Source organism: Lissotriton helveticus, chromosome 2_1, assembly GCF_964261635.1.
Source record: "Lissotriton helveticus chromosome 2_1, aLisHel1.1, whole genome shotgun sequence".
Taxonomy (NCBI): Eukaryota; Metazoa; Chordata; class Amphibia; order Caudata; family Salamandridae; genus Lissotriton; species Lissotriton helveticus.
Window position 1 is genome coordinate 198,420,785 of NC_136059.1, and position 13,622 is coordinate 198,434,406.

The 13,622-nt window shown below is 46.0% G+C and overlaps 1 protein-coding gene across 5 annotated transcripts in view; it reads left to right on the forward strand.

The window, feature by feature from the left end:
• Positions 1-13,622, forward strand: part of UBAP2 (ubiquitin associated protein 2) — a 1,803,012-nt gene that overhangs the window by 1,427,517 nt on the left and 361,873 nt on the right. For all 5 annotated transcript variants that reach the window (XM_078674719.1, XM_078674718.1, XM_078674717.1 and 2 more), the window contains exons 21-22: positions 5,614-5,664; positions 12,630-12,708. In XM_078674719.1, coding sequence (XP_078530845.1) covers positions 5,614-5,664; positions 12,630-12,708 — 130 coding nt within the window. The remainder of the gene's footprint in view (positions 1-5,613; positions 5,665-12,629; positions 12,709-13,622) is intronic.

Genomic DNA, 13,622 nt, shown 5'->3' on the forward strand with positions numbered 1-13,622 from the left:
AAAAAAGATTATTCTAAGCAATTGGCAAATGGTACAATCTGAATCCGATTTTCAAGGTCTGTTTAATAGTACTCCTTTATTCGCATACCAAAGAGCAAAAAATCTCAAAAATATGTTGGAAACAAAACCCAAACCACCCAAGGCTATCTTCCATGGTACTATACCCTGTCACAACTGCAGCCATTGTAATAACATCATCAAAGGAAATGTCAACAACCATCCGTCTTCTGGTAAATCCATCAAATTAAAGACTAATGCTACCTGTGACTCTATGAACTTGGTGTATTTACTCAAGTGCCCTTGTGGCTTACCGTACGTTGGCAAAACCGAAAGGAAACTCAAAGTTCGTTTAACTGAACATAAGAGCACCATCAGGAACAAGAACTTGAAATCTCCCCTAGCTGCTCATTTCATTTCATCTCAGCACATCAGCCAGCTGAGGTTCCTTGTTCTGAAAGTTGTCCCTACGAGATCCAGCGTTGATAACCGGAAAATATTTCTCCAAAGAGAACTTTTTTGGATCAAATTTTTAGACTCGAGCCATCCGAAGGGTCTTAATGAAAGGATTGAATACAGTTGTTACCAGTAACTCATGCTTTTGCTCTATTATACTTTCTTAATACCTTTTGTAACCTGCAACTTACGCCTTTGATCTATCATACTTTTTCATTATATCCTCCTTCACCTTTTCATATTTTCCTTTGTTTTTTTTTCCTTGGATCCCATTTTTTCTTTTTCTTTTGAGTTCTCATTTTCTCCTCTATTCCCCTAATCTTCATGTTTGCCCGTTTAATTTTTTGTTTAGGTTTTACTCCAGACTATGTGTACATACATTACTCCTCTTTCCCATCCCAAAATGGCCGACCCGTTTTTTCCTCTTACTTCACCTTCGTCCTGTGTTTTATTTTTTACTTCACTCTTATTGCACTTTTTATTTTCGTAACTATTTGATAAGCCGTCACTCTAATTAATTCTTATTGAACGTTTGCCCTTTCTAAATAATTCTCACTCTTCCTCCGAGGCGGTCCGTCACAGTCCGCTTTATATTTTGTGTCATTGCGTTTCTTGTAAACATCCGTTTCCGCTACACGCTCGTTTCCCAGCTGAGAACCCGCTGTGAGAGCGCGGTCATTCCACTGTTTGGGTATGGCTAACTTTTTTTAATTTCGTGTGACTCACTTCTGTTTAAACTATAATGCGCACGAAACGGGTGCTGTTTTTTGATCTGCAGCCTTCATAATCGCCTGTCTTCTTTATGTTTATCACTCCACACGCTATTCTCTTTTGACTTCATTTGGGTTTCGCTTGTAAATTGGTGACCTTTAAACCACGCTATTCCCCTTTGTTCACTCGGACTCCCCTTTAATTTCACGTCCCCCCGATTTTACTCTCGTTTCTTGTTTAGTTTACTTGTACCTTTAGGCTTGTATATGTCATGACATTCTCCAGAGGTTTTTCCCCCCCCCCCCTGAAACATTGTTTGGTTCCCTTACAGATTACCTTATTCCCCTGATGAAGGGACTTGGTCCCAAAATGCATTGGGATTTGATCAATATTTCGTTGATTATCACTGTGATGAATCATTCATTGAACCACACTCAAGTCTATATGTCCTGAATATATGACTTTGGAATAAAATTGTTCTTGAACTACCTTTTCTGGTTTGATTAACTTGAACTAATTACACAACCTTTTTGAGGTTAATACCCACGTAGGAGCACCGCTGGATCCACTGTGGGAACTCCCCACACTCTCTCGATATGAGTCGGCAGACACAACAGATTCACGAATGGGAACTACATCAGCAAGTTCTTCAACCATTCTTTCACAAGTGGGGTCCCCAGACATAGATCTGTTTGCCACACACGAAAACGCAAAATGCCCAACCTTCGCTGCCAGGTTCCCACACCAGCTGTCAAAGGGCAATGCGATATTGATGAACTGGTCAGGCAAATTTGCGTACGCTTTTCCACCACTACCACTAATACCATTAGTGGTACGCAAGCTCAGGCAACAGTCTCTCAAACTAATACTGGTGGCTCCCACATGGGCACGACAACCATGGTTCACCACGCTTCTAGATCTCTCTCTAGTTCCACATCAAAAGTTACGCCTAGCACCATCCCTGCTAACACAGAACCATGGAGAAATCAGACACCCAGACCCAAATCAACTGAATCTGGCCATCTGGCTCCTGAAATCTTAGAGTTTGGTTATCTTAACCTGCCTCCAGACTGTATGAATATCATTAAAGAGGCCAGAAGACCTACTACCAGAGCTTGTTATGCTGCTAAATGGAAGAGATTTGCCATTTATTGCAACAATAATGAAATTGATTCACTGGATGTTTCCATCCAGAATATCATTTGCTACCTTTTACATTTGCAAAGATGTAGTTTGGCATATTCATCCGTACGCCTGCACCTTGCAGCAATTCCAGCATATTTACAGAACAGGCGACATCTGTCTCTTTTTAGAGTACCTGCTATTAAAGCATTTATGGAAGGATTAAAAAGAATAATTCCTCGGAGGTTACCACCTTCACCAATGTGGAACTTAAACATTGTTCTTACAAGACTCATGGGACCACCTTTGAGCCTCTACACAAATGTGAACTGCAATTTCTCACATTGAAAACAGCTTTTCTTATTGCCATTACCTCTCTTAGAAGGGTAAGTGAGATACAAGCTTTTACAATACAAGAACCATTTTTACAACTACATCGTAATAAGGTGGTTCTAAGGACTAATCCTAAATTCCTACCAAAGGTCATTACTCCTTTTCATTTAAACCAATCTGTGGAGTTACCTGTGTTTTTTCAAAACCCTGACTCGGTAGCTGAAAGAGCTTTACACACCCTTGATGTTAAAAGAGCTCTTCTCTACTACATAGATAGAACTAAATCTTTTCGCAAGACAAAACAATTATTTGTATCTTTCTCTCCACCTCATAAGGGCAACACCATCTCTAAAGGTGGGATTGCAAGGTGGATTGTAAAATGTATACAAATATGCTACCAGAAAGCAAAACTTACATTAACAGTTCCTCCTAGAGCGCATTCCACACGCAAACTAGGAGCCTCTATGGCTTTCTTAGGGACCATCCCCCTAGAAGACATATGTAAGGCAGCGACATGGTCTACCATACACACTTTCACAAAACACTGCTGTGTTGATGTGCAAGCCAAGCAGCAAGCTGCAGTGGGCCAAGCTGTACTTAAAACTCTATTTCAAACTACTGCAACAGATACAGGTGACCACCGCTAGGGGAGACACTGCTGCACAATCGATGCATAGTGTACGATCTGCAGCTCCTATGCCTCGAACAGAAAATGCTACTTACCAGTTTGCATCTGTTCTTGGCATGTAGAGCTGCAGATTCATACATGCCCTCCCGCCTCCCCGGAAACTGTATCTGTTCCAGTATTATATTACTTAGATGCATACACATGGACATCCTTTTTTTCTTTACTTCTCTAACTCCATCATTGCCCATCATGGCGAAAAACAATCTAAGGATTGAGTGGATGCCCATGCGCACTATTGTCCAAGGGAGGAGTCACCTATCTCGTGACTACAAAAGACTTCTTCCAAGAAGACAACAACATGCAATCATCTGAGCCCAACACCAGGTGGCGATCTAATGCATAGTTTACAAATCTGCAGCTCTACATGCCAAGAACAGATGCATACTGGTAAGTAGCATTTTTCTTCTATTGGTTACACATTTCAACCCTTTCCAATTGACAAAACGTTGAACCCTACCCCCATTCTGCTTAATGCCTGTTAACATAGTAACAGTACATGGAACACTCAACTGAACACACAGGTCACAAGTTCAGCACACAATGTTGCAAATTCAAACTGCAAGCGTGCTTGACTTTTCAAAATATCCGCTTATCCTATGTAATGGTCCTTTTTTTTTTTTTCTCTGCCCCTGCTTGCCGTTTCACCCTAAAACTTTCAGAGTAGGAACAGACCGGAGCGCCCCACTAGAGTTGAACATTTTGCGAAGATTTATCAACCAACGCCAAAGGTATTGGAAATAGAATGTTGTGAATTTCCTATGGAAAATAGGTCCCAACTATAACCACCTACTGGCGACCGCCAGTAGGTAATATATATTTATATATATACATACACACACAGATAAGGATCTGCTTACTATTCTGATTCAGGCATGTGAATCTATGAAAGATACCCCAATACTGGATAAGAAACCAGTTACTTACCTGTAACTACAGTTATCCAGTATTGGCATCTTTCATAGATTCACATGCAACCCACCCTCCTCCCCTGGGAGGCACCTCTAGGAAACAGTACTAACTATACTGGTGCTGGAAAATCTGCAGGACTCAGCCTCTCTGGGAAAGACTCTAGAGGGTGCTGTAAAGGAGACTAATAGGCTATATGGTTGCTACTGTAATAGCCTATGGAAAGGTACTCATTTGTACTTACTACTTTATTTATGTACCGGGGGACTCCCACTACGACGACGGGGAATGATTCAGGCATGTGAATCTATGAAAGATACCAAGTACTGGATAATGTAGTTACAGTAAGTAACTTGTTTCTGTTTTCTCACTGGATAATACTTATTTTCATGAGAAGTAATGTAATTTTGGTGGATGTCATAGCATGTCCCCTGCTGCCAGGTTGGGGTTAAAAAGAAGTGCAACAGTGGGCAGATGCAGAATTGGATATGGAAACCATTTAATTGCTCAGTTGCCATTGTAAGATTTGTGTTTTGTTGTGCTAGTTTGTATACCTGTGCTTGCATTTCTTTCAACACAATAGTCTACATGCCACACAATAGTGATATTCCATACAGTTCTATATGCCCTGCACTCATGACCACAAATATCTAAGCAAATCACACCTCTTACTACACAGGCAGGAAAACATTCGAGAGAGCACAACATGCAGATCCAACACAGTACAGATGGCGAAATTGAAAAATATGACATTTTAGTGCTGTTTATGTAAGTTCCATTTATGTGTATGGAAACCTGTTTTAAAAAACAATTTTGGGATATTGTGGGTAAAATGGCCTTGGGGGCGCATTCGGGTTTGAGCACCTTCATGCCCTCATCACAAAGATTCAATGACAGGATTGAGTCTGGTTTCAGTTTTTCATTCGGATTAACAGTAGTATGGATGTATTTAATATTTATTGTGTTTGCTTGCGTGTATAATTGTGAGCTCGGTTTGGTTTGTGTAGCTGCACATTTCAGGCTTGTGGTGTTAGAAGGGTTATATGCTCTGCCCTTGTGAGGTATTGACAATTTGTTAGGTGACTGATGTGGCAGATGCATAAGGTATGCTTTCACGGCTTTCGTGTCATAACATTGAGTTTAAAGACATTTACTCGACTATTATTGGGTGCTAATATTTTACCTTTGTGGAACTTTTTTTTCTACTGCATTTTATAATTTGGATGTTCAATTTGTGACAGATCTTTTATTGTGCTTTTGACTTATGATTGCTCCTTTTATTAAATTAGTTTTTTTTGTTTTCTCAACAAAATTAGAGGTTTTTATTTGAACCTAGGAAAGTTTGAAGAAAAGTACTTAAAATGATGCTTTGCTATTTTTTTCTCTCCAATATTTTAAAGCAAATTTATGGTTACGATGACCTTCAGATGCTCCAGTCCAGGTTGCCTATGGTAAGGACTTTAATTTGGATTTATGTTAACAGTAGTTGAGGTAATCTGTCTGCATCAGTAATAAATCAGTGTCTCCTTTGTGTCACTCCTCCTACCCCCGATTCAACCAAAACGTACAAACACTGAAAAATGACACACTGTTGTCCCCATTTATGGTGATAGAACTTCATTTCATGTCTGCTTTCTCGCTGCTCATTAGTTTCCCATAAGTGTCTACTCTTGGATGATTTTGGTTAATAGACTAGACTAGTTCGAACTCGCTATTCCATTATGCATGTGAAAACAATTGCTTTTTACATCTGAAAGAAACACGTAGCGATAGATTCCTTACCTTAGAATTATCCCCAGGTGTCAGACTGGATCCGGAAAGTTTTTTCATCAGTAGTACCCCTGCGCGTCAGTAGGCATTGTCGTGCAGCTCCGCGTGCGTCTTTGGCGCCGGGATGACGTCGCCGGAGCTACTTAGACGTAGCCACACTCGCTGACGTCCGTTCTTTCCTTTTCCGCACCAGCATGTGCAGATCTGGGAAGAGCACGTACCCTAGTCACTTTTTTACTAACTTTTTGACTGATTTTTTCGAAGCCTTTTACCTCATCTTTTCGAGTCGATCGACTCCTGGTGTTGTAGGGACGCCCGGGTTCAAGAACTGTGGGGACTGTCCCCACATGATGTCTGTGACGGACTCACACTGCGTCTGTCTCTACTGCCTTGGGCGTGATCACGACCCCATGTTGTGCCCCGACTGCCGGGCCATGGCGCCTAAGACTGCGGGAGCGCTCCCGAAAGTAGCTTGAAGTCCCGCAGTCGGCTCCGTGTTGTTCGACGTCCCAGTCCTGTGGGAGGTCCAAGGACCGGTCGCGGAGTCGTCACCATCATTCTTCTGGATCAAAGTCTTCGCACTCTGGGTCAGGTAAGTCGAAGTATTCCAAGAAGAAGTCTAAGAAACATAGTCTCTCTTTTGACTTCCCCTCGTGGCTGAAGGTGTGGGCAGTGCCACCACCTGTGGAGCCTGCGACGCCGCCCCGGTCTAGCTCCCCTTCCCGTTTGCGGGGCGACGCCTGCCCAGATGCAAGAGTTTCTTGCTGCCATGGCCTGACTCTTTGGGCAGTCAGGCCCCGCCGGTGCGCCTGCGGACCCGACTGGGGGCCCTGCTTTACCATCTCCGGCAGCTCCAGCCCCGGTGTCGCTGGCGGCTCCGGCCCTGAAGCCGCAGGCTACTCAAGGATCCGGGATCGGATCCCGATCGACGCCGGTTGACCTAGTGACCCCTCCAGCAGCGCCTTTCTCCCCGGCACTGCTTCAGACGTCGCCCGCTCCTCGGGATGACGTCCGCAGGTTCAACCTCGACCCGTACGCTGTACCGGATCGACGCCGCCCGAAACCGACACCGATGGGCCATTTTGTGCCCTATGTCCCTCCCTATTTTGAGCCTGCTCCACAGACTTCGGAGGAAGGTGAGGACTGTGAGGGGTCTGGGGACCCTCTAGCACAGGACTGTGCTTATGCTCTGGACTGGGGAGTGGATTTGGGGGAGGCCAGTGGTCTCGACCCCTCCCTGGCCTTGGCATGCTGTCTCCTCCTACCACGGCTATGCAGGAAGGAGCCAGTTACGCAATGGTGTTGCGTAGGGCGGCCGCGGATTTCCACCTCAAACTCCCTACGGTGGCAATCAGGACTAATCTCCTGACAGAAGTGCTCCAACCGGCGGCTACCTCTTCGGAGCCTTACTCCCTTTTAATGAAGCACTTTCTGACGTTCTTTTGGGCACCTGGTCCAGGGCCAACACGGGCTCCTGTGGATAGGAACATGGCCCGAAGCCATCGCCTGGCTCCGGGCTACCCCTTCTTCCTTACCCAACACCCCACCCCTGAGAGCTTGGTTGTCCAAGCCTCTACATCCCAGCTTAGGGCTGTTCTGGGTGAAAACCGCATGCCTCTTGGGCCGTCATACCCTCTCTCTGTGTGACACTGTTGCGCAGGTGCTGCCTAACTGCCTGAAGGAGACCCAGGCGATTGCGGCCGGAGAGACGCAGCAAGGTTGAGCTGCCCGGTGCAGCTACCTGATGGCTATAGAGGAGTTTGGGCAGACTTTCCTCCGTCTTTCTGCTGTATCTCCCTCCTACCCCTTTACCCTTACCCCCTTCCCCTCTACCCTTACCCCCTTCCCCTCTACACTTCACTTATCTCGTCTTCTATGCTCTTGTAATTGTTTGTCTAGCAACTGATGTAAATTGGAACTGATGTAATCTTGTAAATTTTGTGGAACCTCATGTAAAGCGCTCTGATACCTCCGGGTCTAGCCCGCGCTATATAAAACTCTTTAAAATAAAATAAATAAATAAATAAATAACATAAGGTTCACCACATGTTGTGGGCTAGATACCGCCGACTCACTGGGCAGGTCGATTTCCACGACAGTGGAGCTTCGGCACCACGCCTGGTTGAGGACAACTGGCTTCTTAGGGGATGTCCGGAACACTCTGATAGACATGCCCTTTGATGGCATTTGCCTTTTTGGTCATAAGGCAGATAGTGCGTTGGAGCGCATCAAGGACTCCCGGGCTATGGCAAAGTCCTTGGGCCTGTCGGCCTCTCGGCCTCCTCTGCCTTCTGCTTTTTGTTCCTTTCGTGGTCAGGGAAGGGGCGCCCCACCGCGTTCGCAGAGCCAAGACCACATCATCAACAACCCTCAGCGTGGTCGCGGACGTGGGAACCGTCGAGGCGGTTCAGGGGGCCAGCAGGTGGGTCAGTCCCCTTCCACCCCAGCAGCATCCACTTCAAAGCCTTCCTAGTCCGACTTTTCAGGCCCATCAGATGCCAGTGGGTGGACGAATACGCTATCATCTCCACCACTGGCGCAACATCACTTAGCACAAGTGGGTGCTGCAAATTGCCTGAACGGGCTACTCCCTCCCCGTCGAGACCACCCCTCCAGCCATGCCACCTCAGTACCACCGCATGTCTGGGGATCACTTGGCGCTTCTCCAGCAGGAAGTTGCGGCCCTCTTGGCCAAGGGGGCCATTCAGGACGCTCCGATGCAAGGCATAGGTCATGGTTGTTCTCACTACTTTCTAGTTCCAAAGAAGGACAAGGCCCTGCGTCCTATCTTAGACCTGCGGAACATCAATCGCTTCCTTCGAAAGGAAAAATTCAAGATGCTCACACTTGCCCAGGTCTTGTCTGCCCTGGACTCGCAAGACTGGATGGTGGCGTTGGACTTGCAAGACGCCTATTTTCATATTCCCGTCCTGCCTGCCCACAGGCGCTACCTGCGATTCACGGTAGGCCACGAGCACTTTTAGTTCACCGTGCTCCCCTTTGGCCTTACCAGCCCCCCTCGGGTGTTCATGAAAGTGATGGCGGTGGTCGCAGCTCATCTGCGCTGATCAGGGGTTTCAGTCTTCCCCTATCTCGACGGCTGGCTGTTGAAGGCGGGCTCGCCCCAGGCAGTTGTCTCCCTCCTCCAGACTACGGCCGACCTCCTGCATTTCCTGGGGTTCTCCATCAACGTGCCGAAGTCGCACCTGATTCCCCCGCAGAAGCTCCTTTTCATCGGAGCGGTTCTGGACTCGAGCAGCGAGTCTGGGACATTCAGGCTATGATTTCGAGCTTCCACCTTCTGTCCCGGGTTTCGGTCAGGATGACCTTTCGACTACTGGGTCTGATGGCCTGCATCCTGCTGGTGGATCATGCCAGATGGCATTTGTGGGCTCTGCAGTGGGACCTGAAGTTCCAGTGGGCAGAGTATCAGGGCAACCTGACGATCATGTCCAAATCTTAGAGGGCCCTGCACGACAATTGCAGTGGTGGCTCACGAATCGCGGTTGGGTCAATGGCAGATCCCCCTCCCCAACCGGAACAGACAGTTGTGACGGATGCATCCCTTCTGGGACGGGGCGGCCAAGCTCCACATCAACCTTCTGGAGCTTCGGGCGATCCGACTTGCACTGAAGGCATTCCTTCCTTCTGTCATGGGGAGAGTAGTGCAGGTGTTCACCGACAACACCACCGCCACGTGGTATTGCAACAAACAGTTGTGGGGTTGTGGTCCCTTTGCCAAGAGGCTCTGCGCCTCTGGGCTTGGCTGGAACATCAGGGCATGTCCCTGGTGGTTCAACACCTGGCAGGTTCTTTGAACGCCAGGGCGGACGAACTCAGCCGCTGGTGCATGATGGATCACGAATGATGTCTGAACTCGGACGTGGCGGAAGGTATCTTTCAGCAGTGGGGAGAGCCTTGGTTAGATCTATTTGCCACCGAAGAGAACGCGCAATGTCATCAGTTCTGCGCGTTGGAATTTCCAAGGCGGCACTCACTCAGTGATGCTTTTCGTCGCGAGTGGAAATGTGGTCTGTTGTACGCCTTTCCGCCTATACCACTTCTGCCCAGAGTGCTGAAGATCAGGAGCGACCGGGCCCCAGTCATCCTGTGGCTCTGGACTGGGCTCGAAGAGTATTGTATCCCAAGCTACTCTGTATGAGCATCGATCCCCCGATCCGTCTGCCTCTTCAGGAGGATCTTTTGTCGCAGGTGCCGGTCTTCCACCCGAACCTGTCCAGTCTCCACCTCCTTGCATGGAGATTGAGCAGCGGCAGTTGACATCTTTCGACCTGCCTCCCGAAGTTTGTAATGTTATCTTGGCTGCCAGGCGTCCCTCCACTAGGACCGTATACGCCTGCAGGAGGAATAAGGTTGTGGCATGGTGCTCAGCAAAGGCTGTGGATGCCCTTTCTGCCCCTCTTTCAGAGGTTCTTCTGTTCCTTCTTTCTTTGGCCCTGCAGGGCTCTGCTCTGGGCACTATCAAGGGCTATCTCTCGGCCATTTCCGCCTATTTAAGGCTTCGAGATCAGCCTTCTCTTTTTACGTTCCCGGTTGCTAACCGTTTCCTGAAAGGCATTGCGCACACATTTTCTCCTGTGCTGTTCATAATGCGTCAATGGGACTTAAACCTTGTCTTGACATATCTGATGTGCGCCCCCTTCGAGCTCTTTCATAACTGTCCTTTGCGTCTTCTCACTCTCAAGACGGCTTTCCTGCTAGCTATCACCTCTGCCAGAAGAGTGAGTGAGCTCCAGGCTCTTTCTTGCAAACCTCCTTTCCTTTCTGTTCATCCGGACAAGGTGGTTTTAAGGACCCGTCCTCCTTTCCTGCCGAAGGTTTTCACACCCTTCCACATCGGCCAAACCATCACTTTGCCCACCTTCTTTCCGCATCCTTCAAAAGAGGAAGAGAGGCTCCACCGTCTGGACCCAAAACATGCGCTCTCATTCTATCTGAAGAGCACACAACAGTTCCGGGTGGATGACCAGCTCTTTGTTGGCTACGTGGGCACCAAAAAAGGTTGGGCCGTACACAAATGAATCATCTCTCGGTGGGTCGTTCTGTGCATCAAAGCGTGTTACTCGTTGGCTAAGAAGGAGCCTCCTGTGGGGCTGCGTGCCCATTCTACCAGGGCGACGGCGGCTACTACTGCCTTGGGATGCGGCCTTCCCTTGCAGAACATTTGTCAGGCAGCTACGTGTGCATCGCTGCACACGTTTGCCAAGCATTACTGCCTTGACAGTCCAGTCCGGAGAGACTGCTTCTTTGCCCGTTCTGTTCTCCGTGACTTTATGGTCTAATCTTATTCGCAGACCCACCACCTGGGTTGGTATTGCTGGGGTATCTATTCTAAGGTAAGGAATCTATTACTAACGTATCTCTTGCAGATGCACAAGTTACTACTTGTGTAATGATATATCTGTAAGAGACATTAGTTCGTTATAGATTCCTTACCGCCCCACCCATCCTCTCCGTTCTGCGAACTGATTTCTGGGGTTAGTCATCCATTTTAGGGCCCTAGTTTCATGGACCAGTGGTCAGTTTCTTGCACGGCTCTGCGTTCCTGGCATGGAAAGTCGTGCACAGAACTGACGTCCGCGCGCATGGGTGGCGCCTAAGTAGTCTCCGTGACGTCATCCTGGCACTTACGACACACCTACTGACGCGCAGAGGTACTGCTGACAAAAAACTTAGCGGATCCAGTCTGATGCCTGGGGATATACTAAGGTATGGAAACTATCACTAACTAATGTCTCAAGTAGTCATTTGTGAGATTAGTATACTTACTGCTTTGTTTAAATACCGTATGTATAGTTTTAATCCTCCTCTTATTTTAAAATAACCATGTCTTTTTAAATTGCTTGGGTTACTTTGTTGGAATGTAGTACTTTTGGGTAGATTGTTTTTATGTACTATTGTATGTATGTTTGTAAATATCTATCGAATAAAGTATTACAACAAATTAAATACCGTATGGTTGCAATTCATGTTATATGAACTTGAATGGGATTTCAAAATAAACATTTTAATATGCATATTATGGGTCTAGTGCTCCTTGAGTGTCTGATTTTATTATGAAAAAGTTTTCGGTTTCTACTGGTTGGCACCGTCTTGTCTCATGGAACTTTTTCGTGACTTGAACTCGTGTATCTTACACAAATGTTGCTCAGTGGGTTGTGTATTGACTGCAGTTCAGCCGATTTGTTTGGTCCAGGTTGGCACATTAACTGAGACCTTAGTGCCAGGGGCCAGAATATCGAATCTTGTTGTTGAGAAGGCAATAGAAACGTATAAAGAGGTAAAGTAATGTCCTCTTCATTTGAAATCCAGAGTTTTGCCAGCAAGCTGCTCAATACCATGGTACACTTGAGCAGTAATGGCCAAAGACTTTTCATGTTTTAACACATTAAAACCAGACCTGTTGGCTTTGCCAAGGCTTGTTTCTTTTTCCGGTTTCTCCAAAGTGATGTTTAAAAGCTTAAATGCAAACTGCATTTAAGAATATAATCATACATACATTATGTAATGTCGACCTTTTAATTCTGTACATGCCAAAAAACCAAGTGGTACTACGAATGCCATTTTTGTGTTCTCTTGGAAATCCTCCTCATGGCATGTTCATGAAGTCCCATTTTGTTTTTAGGATTACTATGGAATTACATTTCCTGCGCCTGCAACTTTAACAGCAAGAGATGGAGGTCTTGCTAACAACCCATACTCAGGTTAGTGTAAAGTTTTCGAAGTTTGGATTTATGTAGTATACTTTTACTGCACTTGTTTGCTGCTACATGTTTTTAAGAAAAATAAAGTCAACTTTTCACCTGTAAAAAAATGCTAGTGTGATAAATGACTTAATTCATACTGTTCATGTAGGCTCCCACCAGTTGGAATTCTACATGACGCCGGGAGGTAACCATGGTAAAAACATTATCTTTTCAGGTCTAGGCTGTGTACACTGTGGGGAACTCTATGCCTACTCTTAACACTGGTCACAACTGCTGTCCTTTCATATGCGTTACTAGCTGCACACATTATTTTGCATTCCCACATACTCTTTTAACCTGAGGTTCACTGGTAAGGTGGCTGGATCTACTCATGGTGTGTTTATTCAGGTTGGTGGACATAGCTAGCACAAACCTGTTTTATGACGATGGATCACACCCTAGACACTGCATGGCTGTATCACATCGGTTGCTTTCATTCCATTTCATTGTGTCTCCGTTATTGGTTTTTCACAGCTTAGGATTCTTAAGATTGTCAATGTAATTCTGCTTCTTGACTTACTTTGACTTACTTTAAATTCTTTTGATTATAGCTTGCAATGATTTTCTTTTCTGTTTCTGCTCCCAGTTTACCCTTTCGCCTCTGTTTATTGTTCTTGTTCTGTTGCCTCTTTCAATAACCATTGATCATTGTGTTACTACTGTATCTAATCCATTGCAGGAACTTGTGTTGACAAATTTTGCATATGGGTTTTATCTGATGGAAGAATGTAAGAACATTTAGAGTGAAGGCTGCGCTCAGCAAAAGCTGTTGACAAGTTGCCACTGTGAACAAAGTAGCTTCCTATTTACCCACCTACATTCTCTTCCGACATTTTTCTTGCTGTTTTTACAGGAGAATCTACATCACTGAA